Below are 15,612 nucleotides of genomic sequence, written 5' to 3'. Positions count from 1 at the left end.
GCCCGAGCCAAAACACGGGTTGTTTATTTTAACCTGCCTTTGTGTTCGGACGGTTGAGGAAAAAACGTGAAAGCAAGTGACTTCTGAAAAACTTGAACTTTGCAGACTTCAGAAAGCTGCAAAGATCGCCGCCTGGAAAACGTTTTCAAATAGAGAAGGATATCTTTGAAATGTGCTGTGACTGGAATGCCATTGAAGTGTCAGTTAAACAAACAGTTTAAGGAAGGAAAGTGATAACGCGTTTAGGCTTATGATGGTATCAGATTTTTTTACTGCGATTATTGGGGTAGCTTTTTTCAGGGTATACAGTATTATTGTGATATTACAGTATTTTACTAGCATTGCAATGATAGGTATTTTTTTAAACCATACCAAACGTATATTTGAACTTTTCGAAACTATTTGTTCTATTGCGCTTTTGCAATGTAGATTGTGTCAAAGCAGCTTAGCATAGAAGTTCTAGTAAATTGAAACGGTGTCAGTCCAGTTTTCAAAGTTGAAGTTCAATTCAGTATGGTTTAATTTTTACTGCTGAAAGTCAATGCGCAGCTCCATAAGTCCCAAACCAAGCAAGCCAGTGGCGAGGATCAAACTTTACCAATTGACGAAAGTGAATTTGTCTGTTGTTTACTTATCTGAACATTTGTTTTCAAAACAGGTGACTGTTTTGATCATGTTTAATGTTATTTAAAAACATGTGCATGAAGTTTACTGGCTACAGTAGTTTACTTCGATATATTACGATAAACGTTATTATTGCGATATTGACGTTAGCTGCGAAAAAGCTTATTTTAACAGGTATAATAACAAAAAATACCTTGTGTATTGCTTAATTGAATACACATGTTCAGAGTAAATAACTGTATCAAGCAAATTAAATTGCTAAATTACGATTAACTACCAGTATTGAGTTACTTTTAAAAAGTAATAGATTACAAATTACTTACTACTACTGGAAAATAGTAGTTTGATTACATTGTTAATTATTTCATGTAAAAGTAATCAGATTACTAATCACTTTACTTTGAAGTTACTTTTAAAGCATATAAAACCTGTAACAAATACAAAATAAACTGCAGCTCTTTCAGTAATTTAATATTTACTGAAAAACATTACAATGGGTTGATCACAGAAGCTTGACAGTGTGCAGACTGTGCGCTCTATCACAGTGTATGCCTTGGTGATGAGTATTGTCGTAGAATACGTTCTGTGCAAATGTTTGAACAAGTTGCTGGTCGAGTTAAAAGCAATCGAAAGTTCTTTAGAGACTGGACATAGACTAAATTTCACAGCAATATTTTAGTTTTTTCACTCAATACAATCAAAGTAATGTCTGTGTTTCCACAGCAACCATTTCAGCTCGGGTTCTCCAGCAATTTTTTCTCCTAAAAACTATATTTGTAACATAAGTAATGCGATTACATTGACTTTAATTGTAATCAGATTACATCGATTTAAAATGTTATTCACTACATTACTGCGTTCCTTAAAAATGTAATAAGAATACAGTAACACTTTACTCTGGAAAACGTTTCTGTACACCCAAAAATAGTTAATCCAACACTATAGAGTATATTCTTATTATTAACTGTTATTTTAAAATGTTTTATTTACTGAGATGTAATAAAAATGTGACAATATAATACACCGCAATCATACTTACATATTTGTTTTCAACTTATAAGAAAAACAACAATAACAAAAAACAAAACAACGCTAACAAATCATTCCAGATAAAACAGTAAATGTTAGTTTACAGTGAGAAAAGGGCAGATGTAGTAGTTACTATGTTAGCATTGAATAAATAAAAAATCTACTGATTTTTTGTAGTTATATTAACTCTATTTAATCTTATTTAAAATCTTAAACGATTACGATTTGTAATATGAATACGACTACGATTTTAACACGATATTAAGCAGTAACTAAGAAATTAACATCAGCTAAGATTAATAAGTTTTTAGTTTGCATCATATATGCTATTATCGTGATATTGACTGCAAAAAAGATTGCTTTAACAGGTATAATAACAAAAAAAAACAATACTTAGAGTGCATGTTCAGAGTAAATAAATGTATCACCCAAATTAAATTGCTAAATTATTATTAAGTACAATAGGAAAAGATCTAAACAATAGGATTTAATTTATTATTTATCATATATATATATATATATAAAAATATAATAGGTAAAGATCTAAACAATAGGATTTAATTTACTATTTATCATTTTATATATATAATAGGTAAAGATCTAAACAAGAGGTTTTAATTTATGATTTATCATTTATATATATAATAGGTAAAGATCTAAACAAGAGGTTTTAATTTATGATTTATTTATATATATATATATATATATATATATATATATATATATATATATATATATATATATATATATATATATATATAATAGGTAAAGATCTAAACAAGAGGTTTTAATTTATGATTTATTTATATATATATATATATATATATAATAGGTAAAGATCTAAACAAGAGGTTTTAATTTATGATTTATTTATATATATATAATAGGTAAAGATCTAAACAAGAGGTTTTAATTTATGATTTATCATTTATATATATAATAGGTAAAGATCTAAACAAGAGGTTTTAATTTATGATTTATCATTTATATATATAATAGGTAAAGATCTAAACAAGAGGTTTTAATTTATGATTTATTTATATATATATATATATATAATAGGTAAAGATCTAAACAAGAGGTTTTAATTTATGATTTATTTATATATATAATAGGTAAAGATCGAAACAATAGGATTTAATTTACAATTTTTCATTTTTAAATGTCAGCAAATTGCAAATTCTGCTCCTTAATATCTTATTGTCATCATGTTTATGTCATAATTTTGGATATTTAGAGAAGTTTTACTGGTTGAAAATAAAGTTGTTTTTCATTTAAGGATTAAAACGTCAAAATTAAAGATCTGTAAACTCGATATTTGCATTTTTTAAGTATATTTTTATACCTGAAAAATACCCTGATTTACAGTTTTATATAGTTATAAAAAGCAAAATGGCAAATAAAAAAGGGTTTTATTTTTATGCAGTTAATCGAAGAAAATAAACCCCCAATTAATCGATTATCAAAATAAATGTTAGTTGCAGCCCTATACTGAAAATATAAAATGAATATTCTTTAAAAGCACTCTAAATGTTTACCTAATAAATAACGCCATGATATCAATATTGTGCAAAGTTCATATTGAATATTCTCTGAATATCTGCTTTGTTTCTATCACACTAATAAAGCACTTTCATAACTTATAATGAAGATTTGATCACCTAACTGTTTTGTTTAAGAACAAGACCATTATAAAAGCAGCATAAACACTATCTTAGTGATGATTTTTAATTATTTGCGCACTCGATTACCTACAAGTCAAGTGTGTAATATAATTTTCCATTTGCAGCATCCATCTGTTGTTTGCTTAGATGTGTTAGTCAGTGCTGTCAAGAAATTTAAGGCTAATTATGTTGCACGTGCATGAAAACAATTAAAACTGTCTGAATAAGTGTTTTCTTCCTCAAATTAAAAGCTTTAAAGTTAAACTGGGTAAATGAATTATTGACGTTTTACCTAAAAAATAATAATTAAATTATCGTTTACTCTACCTCATGTCGTTTTAAACCGTTTTGGGGGTTCTTTCTTCTGTTGAACACAAAAGAAGATATTTTGAAGAATGTCAGTGAAACCAATAGACATCCATAAAATTACTATTGATGTCAATAAGTGCCATATTTCTAAATATCTTCTTGTTGTGTTCATTAGAAGAAAGAAACTCAAATTGGTTCAGAAGGATGAGTAAATAATGACAGAACTTTCTTTTTTGTTGTTGTTGTTGTGAACTACCCCTTTAAATTAAAGCCCACTCCTGCATTCCTCATTGAATATTCCGCTCCACTCGGGAATTCGATGCATTATGGAAGTAAAAACGCTGTGAATGTCTCAAATCGACTTTCATAATGCTTCTCATCCAGATGCATTTGTCCAGCCCTCTTCTGATCCATATCCGCGATGGTGTAGATTGATGCTGCGATGATGACAAAGAACTTTTTTTCTTCTTTAATTATGGGCAATCAAACCAGGATAAGTCTCACGCTGAGACAGTCTGCACATTCAGTCAATAGATATGAAGCTACTGATCTCTAATCAGTCTGAAACCGCGCTTTTTTTTTCTTGGAAAAGCTCAAGTCTGCTGGAAGTCAACATAAGGGTGCATTTAAGATGTTTCCTATTAGCCTGACGTCTGGTGTTGTGTGATGTATGCTGTGATATTGGATAGTTTTTTAATGTTGTTCTTTTGTTTTGTGTTTTATAGCTGTCTGGAGTCAGCGTGTTCGGGTGGAGTATGAGGTCACGGCGTATCCGAATGGGTCGGTCAACCTGCGCTGTGAGTTCACCAACAGCGGGACCACCAAACTCACACAGGTCAGACCAGATGAGATTGATTTTATTGAGTTTTTTTGGTTTTGGGGGAGGAGGGCTACTTGAATGAAGATGTTTTGTTTACTCTCTACCTAAAATAAAAGATATTCAGAATTTTATTAAATATACCAATTAAATATTTAGGGACTGTAAGAAAATTAACAACTTTTATTATTTTGATGCTTTAATAACCCATTTATGCTGTATAATATTTCCAAAACAGATTTAAATGAACATGATTTGATTACATTTTTCAGTTCATCCTAAACCAGATGCGTTGAAGAAGGTTATCAGAAGGTTATCAGAAGTCATTATCAAAATTCTCGATAACATCTTCTTGCTTGATCACTGTACCTGGGTGAAATTAAAATATGTAAAATTCATATCAACAATATTCGCAAGGCATAGAAATGCCTGTGCATGTAAACAAACCCCAGCTAGAATGACAGGTCGCCACTGGTCCAATACTTGTCCAGTGTTGTCCACTAGATTAACCCATAAACATTATTCATGTAAAAGCAAACTTTTAAACGATTAGTCCCTTTATTATTCAGAGGTCGCCACAGCAGAATGAACCGCCAACTTATCCAGCATGGGTTTCATGCAACGGATGTTAAACGATTAATCACATCCAAGATAAAAGTTTGTCTTTACTGGTGCTGGGTAAAAATTTATCGTTATTAATCACATGCAAAATAATAGTTTATTTTGATATATGTAATATATGTGTGTGTATTATATATATTTCAAATGTATATGTGATACACACACATACTATACAAAACAACTTTGTTACATATCGAAATGTATTTATAATTTGTATACATATATTTTTTTATCTAAAAATAAATAAACATTTTCTTAAATATGTGCAGTATGTAATATAAATATACACAGTACACACTTAAACTGACAAACAAAATTTTGTTTTAGATGTGATTAATCGCGTTTATTGATCAATTAATACAGTAGTCAACATTTTTGAGGTCGTTAAAAACCTTTTATCAAAGGTATCATAAAACAAATCAAAACCACCCATTCTTGATTTAGGATAATTTTGATAAACTTCAAATGTATATATATATATATATTAAATTTATGTTATAAAAGTCGAGTCGACATCAACTAGTCGCTGTTGATGTCATCAATAAAACATAAGATGCAGATGTTTTGTTACATGCCACAATTTGCTATTTATTTGCAGGAAATATATACGCACACTGTTTCAAAGCTCATAACACGTTGCAAAAATAATGCAACATTACCAATGACTAATTTTAGTGCAAAACAAAAGCATTGTCAAAACTGTCATTTCCTTATTAATGCAACATTAGCACTCAGGCTAATTTTACTGCTAAATAAATGCAGTCAACACATTGATCACTGCATGTTCTAGTAAGAATGTAACCATAACAGATATTTTACTGCAGAAGTAATGCATGTGTTGGCCGCACTTTCATTTTCTTTCACTTTCAGATTCATGTGAAGTTATTACACTGTCAGAGATTTGCTCAGACGAATACCGATAAAATAGTGCGCACTAAAAAAGCTAGTCGACTAGTTTGTGCAACCCCTGATATATATATATATATATATATATATATATATATATATATATATATATATATATATATATATATATATATATATATATATTTAATGCATATATATATATTCATATATATATATATATATATATATATATATATATATATATATATATATATATATATATATATATATATATATATATATATATATATATATATATATAGTTGAAGTCAGAATTATTAGCCGCGCTGAATTATTAGCCCTCCTGTTTATTTTATTACCCACTTTCTGTTTAACGGAGAGAAGATTATTATATATTTTTTTCACATTTCTAAACATAATAGTTTTAATTACTCATTTCTAATAACTGATTTATTTTCTCTTTGCCATGATGACAGTAAATAATAATTAGCTTAAAGGGGCTAATAATTTTGACCATAAAATGATTCATAAAAAATTAAAAACTGCTTTTATTCTAGCCAAAATAAAACAAATAAGACTTTCTCCAGAAGAAAAAAAATATTATTTGACATACTGTGAAAATTTTCTTGCTCTGTTAAACATCATTTGAGAAATATTTGAAAAAAAAAAAAAAAAATTTAAAGGGGGGCTAATAATTCTGACTTCAACTGTGTGTGTGTGTGTGTATATATATATATATATATATATATATATATATATATATATATATATATATATATATATATATATATATATATATATATATATATATATATATATATATAAATAAATATATAAATATATATAAAATAAAATGAATATTTGATACAATATAGTCATGCATATATTTATATACACAAAAATATACAGTACACACAAATATATTTTGTAAATGTGAACTTTTATTTTGGATGCGTTTAATCACTATTAATCGCTTGACATAACTATACCCTTTTTCTTTCTGCTTGGCAGGTCTCGTGGATGTTTGAGCGTGCGGAAAATGATCGGCAGAACATTGCTGTATTCCACCCACTATACGGAGCCAGTTTCCCTAATAAAGACTTCGAGGGCCGAGTTAAGTTCACACAGGGCTCCCTGGAGAACCCGTCCATTAGGATCGACAAACTGAGGATGGCTGATGCTGGCAGGTACATCTGCGAATACGCCACTTACCCCAGCGGAAACGAGCAGGGAACAACCACTCTTATCATGCTGGGTAAGAAGAAACACTTGTTTATTTATAGAGCTGCTATACTCAGCGCTTCCTACAAACAAGACAGACTCCAGGAATAATTCATATTAGTAAAAATCGATGCTTTGTGAACTGTATCACAACAATTGTGGTTCCTATCAACAGAAGAGAAGCTGAAATCAGATTAAATTCTTCAAGTGTAAGCAGGTGTTGTGAGCATTGACTGCTGAGTTTAAATAGTCAAAGCTTTTCACAAATGCATTTTACACAACAACACACACATATATGGAGTTTTTGTAATGCAGAAATGGACTTTAAAGGGATAGTTAATCCAAAAAATGTTTAATTCTGTCATTACTAACTCCTACTTAAACCTATTTGAGTTTATTTCTTCTGTTGAACACAAAAGAAGATATTTTGAAAAATGCTGATTCCTGGGGCCCATTGACTGCCGAAACATTTTGTTTTCCTACTATGGAAGTCGGGTGACGCAATGGCGCACTAGGTAGTGCTGTCGCCTCACAGCAAGAAGGTCGCTGGTTCGAGCCTCGGCTGGGTCAGTTGGCGTTTCCGCGTGGAAACTCATATGTCATGTAATGCGTATTTATATAGTGCATTTACTGTGCCATACACCCAAACCGCTTTACAATCATAAGGGGAGTTCTGCACACCACCACCAGTGTGCAGCATCCACTTAGATGATGCGACGGCAGCCACAGGACAACGGCTATTGGTAGAGTGGAGAGACAATTGGTGATAGAGCCAATTCGGTGGATGGGGAGGATTGGGAGGCCATGAAGAGTAAGGGCCGATGGAGGAAATTTGGCCGGGACATCGGGTTTACACCTCTACTCTTTACGAGAAGTGCCATGGGGTTTTTAATGATTATCAAGACCTCGGTTTAACGTCTCATCTAAAAGATGGCGCTCACTGACAGGATAGTGTCCCCTTCACTATACTGGGGCATTAGGACTAACACAGATCACAGATTGAGCACCCCCTGCTGGCCTCATTAACACCACTTCCAACAGCAACCTAGTTTTTTCTTGGGGTCTTAAATCCAGGTACTGACCAGGCTCAGCCCTGTCTAGCTTCAGTGAGTAACCGGTCTTGGGCTGCAAGGTGAAATGACTGTGGCATGTGAAGGTTTAAAACCAAATAAGAATAAATCATGAGTTAACTTCCATTTTTAAGGGCCCCTATTGTGATTTTTCGAATATTAGGTTTCATACAGTGTCTAATGTAGCTGTTTGTGAATGTAAAAGGTCTGCAAAGTTTTGGTAAATAAAGTTATTGCCTCTTAAAAACAAAGAATTGATTCTGAACCGCACAAGCAAGCTGTCAGGAATTCCCATTTCATTCATTCTCTGCACGCTAAAAGAGCAACTTCAGTCACTTTTAAATCTTTGTTGCTGGTTTGTGTTGTCAACATCATGTTGAGAAAAAAAAATTATATTTGAAACTATTTTTACCGTGACTTATGCACTTTTACCAAAAATAATCACTGAGGCTGCGAAATAAATCTGTTACTCGCAGCAGATCTTCATGTTGTTGTTTATGATGAAAGAATTCACCAATTTGAAGCACCAAATCACACTTCACTCATGCATATAAGCATGAAGCAGATGCTCGTACATTAAATAAGCTTGTGTTTATACAACTGAATTCTAAAATGCTCATCTAGTGTACGTACAAACCTTACGCTTTTATCTATGAAACACTTGTGAATACACTACCTGACAAAAGTCTTGTCGCCTATCCAAGTTTTAGGAGCAGCAAACAATAACTTGATTTCTAGTTGATCATTTAGTATCAGAAGTGGCTTATATGAAAGGCAAAGACCTCTAGATTACGCTTATTTTACCAAAATAAAATATGATCATGCCTTGATTTTTTAATTACTTAATTAGGACAGTAAGGTCCGACTTTGCTTAGACAAAAGTCTTGTCACTTAACAGAAATAATGTCCAGTATAGAATATAAAGTCATGGTGCAGTGGAAAAATAATTAATATTGACTCCCATGAGCTTGGAGGACTGCATCCATACATCTCTGCAATGACTCAAATCACTGATTAATAAAGTCATCTGGAATGGCAAAAAAGCGTTCTTGCAGGACTCCCAGAGTTCATCAAGATTCTTTGGATTCATCTTATCCCAAACATCCTCAATAATCAATAATGTTCATGTCAGGTGACTGGGCTGGCCAATCCTGGAGCACCTTGACCATCTTTGCTTTCAAGAACTTTGATGTGGAGGCTGAAGTATGAGCAGGAGCGCTATCCTGCTGAGGAATTTGCCCTCTCCTGTGGTTTGTAATGTAATGGGCAGCACAAATGTCTTGATACCTCAGGCTGTCGATGTTGCCATCCACTCTGCAGATCTCTCACACACCCCCATACTGAATGTAACCCCAAACCATGATTTTTCCTTCACCAAACTTGACTGATTTCTATGAGAATCTTGAGTCCATGTGGGTTCCAGTGGGTCTTCTGCAGTATTTGTGATGATTGGGATGCAGTTCAACAGATGATTCATCAGAAAAATCCTTATTCTGCCACTTTTCCAAATGATCAACTAGAAGTCGAGAATTACTTGTTGCTCTTACAACTCCAATCGACGACAAAACTTTTGTCAGGTAGTGTACTGTATATTACATAGCTATAAGTTCCGATAAGGTGCCACTTACCAGAAACGTCCTACTCATGTCATGCCTGTGATGGAAGTGTGGGTGGACGGACTCGGTTTGATAAAGCAAAATCAAAACAATTGTTGCAGTGTTTGTGATTGAGGGAAGGAGACCTCCAGTCAAATTTGGTAGTGAGCCAACATTCTCAGATGGATAGATGACACACAATCTGGGCCATCTGACCAATCAGAGCAGAGTAGGGTTAAGAAAGAATGAAAAATGATTTTTATATATATTTGCATATGTATATGAATGTATCAGTTGTTTGTTTGTTTGTTTTTTGCATGTAAACCTATTGTATAAAGCACTGTAGACTTCAGAAAGAAAACGGAGGAACCTTTAAAATAACAGAATAGATGCATTTTAAACAGTAGTAGATCATCGTGTGCAAAAACTCATCAATTTACACTTAATTTCAACATTTATTCTTACAGGATAAAGCCAAGCATGCTGGGAAGTGGGTACACAGTGAAACCAAATGGTGATTATACAAAACTAGGGTTTCTTGAGTAAGAAATGCATAAATAGTACAATAATAATGCTTGTGAATAGTACAGTTAACCAGAATTTTACAGCTAAAATCAGCCAATTGTTGGATATTAGGTAAAATTAACTGTTAAAGAGTGGATTGAATGCATAGATGGATATGTAGATGGATGGATAGAAGGAAAGAATAGATGTATGGATTAAAGGAATAGATGGATGGATTCAAGTGATAGATATGTGGATGGAAGGAGTAGATGGATGAATGGGTGGATGGATAGATGGAAGGGATGGATGGGTTGAAAAAAATGGATGTATGGATGGATAGCATAATTGAAGAGATGAATGGATGGATGGATGGATGGATGAAAGGATAGAATAGATGGATGGATTGAAGGAATGGATGGATGGATTGAAGGATTGGCTGGATGGATTGAAGGTATGGATGGATGGAAGGAAGGAAAGAATAGAAGGATGGATTGAAGGAACAGACAGATGGATGGATTCAAGAGATACATAGATTGATGAAAAGAATAGATGGATGGATTATAAAAGGAAAAGATAAATGACTGAAAGAAAGGGTGGATGGGTTGATAGATGGATGGATAGTTGGAAGGGATGGATGGATTGAAGGAATGGATAGATGGATGAATAAACCAATGAATGTGTGAATGGACGGAAGGAATAGATTAATGGATTGAGTGCATAGATGGATGGATGGATGGATGGATGGATGGACGAAAGAAAAGAATAGATGGATGAATTGAAGGATTAGATGGATGGATGGGTGATGGGTGGAAGGAATAAATGGAGGGATGGATGGATTGAATAGATGGTTGGATAGAAGGAATAGATGGATGGATGGATTAAAGTAATGATGGACAGATTTAAGGAATAGATGGATATTAAGTAAAATAAACTACTTTAAAAGTGTTAGGAGGACACATTGTTTACAATGGTTAGGTTTTACAGTGTATGTCTGTTCAGCTCTTATAAAATGTAGCTTATGCTTTCACACCTCATTGAAGACACATAAATGGCTTTGCAGATTGACATATACCACTGAATCAGTGTTTTTCAAATGGTTCAAAAGCAGCAAATTAAACATTTTAATCTCAGTTTTGTGCAAATCAGAGATGCTGTTAAAATCACCCTGCTCTCATACAGTACTTGCAAGTCTCGACATGAGCAGAGAGCGTGAAATAAGCCTACTGGCACAGTCTTTAGCAAACTTAATGGCCAAATAATTAGCACGCTAAAATAAAAAAAAACAATATTTACAGTGTTTCCTATTAGTATATAGCCAGCAAAATGCTATTAGATATCTTGTAAATATTCATTAAGCATCCGTCTAGACAACATATTTCAAGGCTTGCAAAATTTGCAACTGTGGGGAAGCACAGACGCAGAGTCGCGCTAAACTACATTAGCTTTGCTCACAGTAGCATTTCTGCTGTCTGCTTTAACGCTAATGTCGCCCATTAGCCTGATTCATCATTTGAATGACTAAGCTAATGCTATCATCAGAGATGGAGTGATGCTATGAATCAGCGCTGCCTGTTTATCCACGTTGGCTGTTCAAGCGTCTCGCTCGGCTTGTCTTTCATTGTTTACCTCTGGGTGCACAAGAGCAGCACATTAACTCTGGGTTTGTCTTGTAATGTTGTTAACTTCTCGCTTTATCTGTCTCGTTACCTCCTGCCTTCAAATGCGTTGTTTGGTAGTTTTGTTCACTTCGCTAATTAAAACAAGTGCTTGATTTCACCATTGTCAGTTTTTTTTTCCGGTGAAATGAGTGTTAATTGAATTTTCAACAAAACAGGAAATGTGGAATTTATATTTGGGGTTTTTTATGTTGCATCAAGATAGATGGATGGATGGAAGGAATGGGTGGGTGGATGGATGGAAGAAAAGGATGGATGGATGGATTTGAGTAGATGAATGGATTGAACAAATAGATGGGTGAAAGGAAGGAATATATAGATAGACTGAAGAAATAGATGGGATGTATGAATGAAAGTAAGGAATGGATGGATTAAAGGAACAGATGGATGTATGGACTGAAGGGATGAATGCATGGATGGAAGGAATAGACGAATGGATTGAAGGGATGGATGGAATGTATGGGTGGAAGGATAGATTGGAGGGATACATGGTTGCCTGGAAATAATAAATGGATGGCTGGATATATGGATGAGTGAAAGGAATAGATGAAAGGATTGAAGTAATAGATGGATGGGTGGATGGAAGGAAGGAAGGAAAGTGGAGGTAAGGAAAGAACAGATGGATGGATTGAAGGAATAAATGGATGGCTGGATATATGGATGAGTGGAAGGAGTAGATGAATGATTGAAGGAATAGATGGAAGCATGGATAGATGGATAAAAGGAAGGAATGGATGGATAAATGGAAGTACGGAAAGAAAAGATGGATTGAAGGGATATGTGAATGGAATGGATGGATGGATGAAAGGCAGGACTGGATGGATAGTGGAGAAAAGGAAAGAATGGATGGATTGAAGGAACAGTAGGATGGATGGATTGAAGGGATAGATGTATGGCTGGAAGGAATAAATGGATGGGTGGAAGTAATAGATGAATGGATTGAAGGAATAGATGGATAATTGGATGAGTTAAAGGATTAGATGAATAGAAAAGATGGATGGATGGATGGATGAATGGAATGATGGAATATATGGATGGATGGAAGGAATGAGTAGATGTAATTAGGAAAGAAGGGATGGATGGATTGAAGGAATACATGGATGGATGGATGGGTTTAAATGATAAATGGATGGATGAATAGATGGATGGAAGGAAGGAAGGAAGGTATGGATGGATAGTGGAGGTAAGAAAAGAATGGATGGATTGAAGGAACAAATGCATGGATGGATGGATTGAAGGGATAGATGGATGGCTGGAAGGAATAAATGGATGGGTGGAAGGAATAGATGAATGGATTGAAGGAATGGATGGATTGATTGAAGGATTAGATGAATAGAATAGATGGATGGATGGATGGATGGAATAGATGGACGAATGGAAGGAAGGAAGGAAGGAAGGAAAGAATAGATGGATGCATTGAAGGGTTTGTTGGATGAATAAAGGGAATAAATGAATGAATGGATTGAAGGAATTGATGGATGAATGGATGGGTTGATGAGTTGAAGGAGGGAAGGATGGATAGATGGATGAATGAAAGGAATAGATGGATGGTTTAAGTTAATGAGGGCTGGGTGGATGGATGGAAGGAATAGATGGATTGATTAAAGAAATGATGGATGGACAGACAGACGGACGGACAGACTGACAGACAGACAGACAGATAGGAACATAATTTTCCCTGTTATTTACAGAAGACGCTCAGTAACATGTCATTTAGTGTAATACTATTTATATGCTAAAAGTCTTGTCAGGCATATTCAGAACAAGAATCTTTTGATGACATATTAATTAAAGATCACCGTTAAGCCCCTAAATTCTCATTTAATGTCATTTGAAATAATTATACTTCACCATCATCCTTCAAAGCACAAGATTTTACTCATTTGTCAGCAAGTTTTTAATCCTGTAAGATATAATAAAATCACGTATTCTGTTTAAAACTCTTTTAAGTACAGGTCTGAATAAGGGTTTAATTTTTACACTGAATAACAATGAATAATTGTTTCCCCCATATTTGGACACTCTTCATTCAAGTGCCTATTATTTTGTATAAATGAACATGAACCTGTTAACAGGTTTAATTGAATGAAGCTGTTATCTCCGTTCTGCTCATTAAATGTTAGATCAATAAGTAAACAAAGAAGCATGAATAATGACAGATTCAGAAGTGTGTTATCTGACACTGACAACTCACTACTGGATATAATTACACAGCTCTCGTATATTCTATTCTCTTTTACTGAGTGATTAAAATATATTTGGAGAATGATCTTTATAGTTGACCATCCCAGATAGTCCCAGGCATCTGCTTTCCTGCAGAACTGTGAGAATGTTTACATGGACACCAATAATCAGATTTTAATATGATTATAAGACAATACTCTGATTAAGACTCTACCATGTAAACAGTGATTTTTGATGACCTTAATCCATCTAAAGTCATAGTCGAACTAAACACTAATGGAATAAAGAGTGTGCAGATTTTAGTCGCATTATTGAAGTGCAGACATGTAAACATCTTAATCAAACTATTACCATCATGTAGGACGCATTTTCAGACAGGATATTTTATAAACACGGCTGTTCGACACTATTCTCTGCAACTACCACAGTAAAAGACCACAGAGACACACGTCGCAATATGCTGATTTTATTTTTCATTCGATGCCCAGTATTAAAACAACACTCTTCCACCAGTCCTTACTTCATACTCGCATCCAATATCTCACTTTGTCTCGGGCAGGGTCGGATTAAGAACATATTGCTATAGCAAACCCAAGGGCCCCATTTAATAATTTTTTTAATAATAATTTTTTAAGGGTTTTCACCTTTAATGACAGGACAGTGGAGATTTACAGACAGGAAAGTATGAGGAGCAGAGAAAGGGGAAGGATCGCCAAAGGACCTCGAGCCGGGAATCGAACTCGGGTTGCCACGAGCACCCGGGGGTTATATGTCGACGCACTAACCACTAGGCCAGGGGTCACCAATCTCGGTCCTGGAGGCCCGGTGTCCCTGCAGGGTTTAGCTCCAACTTGCCTCAACACGCCTGGGTGTTTCAAGTATACCTAGTAAGACCTTGAGTAGCTCATTTAGGTGTGTTTGATTAGGGTTGGAGCTAAAATCTGCAGGACACCGGCCCTCCAGGAACAAGTTTGGTGACCCCTGCACTAGGCTATTGGCGCCAACGGGCCCCATTTATTTTATCGCCTCATAAAATTAGCCTTTTTGCTATTATTATTATTATTATTATTATTATTATTAGTAGTAGTAATATGCTATTGAATTTGAGTATTATTATTTGCTATATTAATATTATCCAATTGTCCATTTGATTTATATTTGATTATTATAAATGTTTTCTGTTTTACTAAAGTAGGTGTACAAGCATACACAATTAATCATATAACATGAACTTAAAATTTTAAACAGGCTGCACAGAAGACACATTTGCAATGCTTCCTAAACGAGTGCTTTACAATAAATAATTCAAAAAGTGCTATCTTTATCTCTAGCTAGCTTTAGCTGAGAGAAATCCCTTAAATATAGTTAAAAGTCATGCTTCTAATGTCTGTTTGGTCTTGTGAGTCAATCAATTTTTTTTTTTCCTCAGAT

The 15,612-nt window shown here is 33.9% G+C and overlaps 1 protein-coding gene across 1 annotated transcript in view; it reads left to right on the top strand.

Moving 5' to 3' along the window:
- Positions 1-15,612, top strand: part of LOC130247125 (nectin-2-like) — a 354,665-nt gene that overhangs the window by 158,582 nt on the left and 180,471 nt on the right. The window contains exons 2-3 of the mRNA XM_056480325.1: positions 4,352-4,461; positions 6,943-7,186. Coding sequence (XP_056336300.1) covers positions 4,352-4,461; positions 6,943-7,186 — 354 coding nt within the window. The remainder of the gene's footprint in view (positions 1-4,351; positions 4,462-6,942; positions 7,187-15,612) is intronic.

Source organism: Danio aesculapii, chromosome 19, assembly GCF_903798145.1.
Source record: "Danio aesculapii chromosome 19, fDanAes4.1, whole genome shotgun sequence".
Classification (NCBI taxonomy): Eukaryota; Metazoa; Chordata; class Actinopteri; order Cypriniformes; family Danionidae; genus Danio; species Danio aesculapii.
This window is presented reverse-complemented; position numbering and strand designations above follow the sequence as displayed.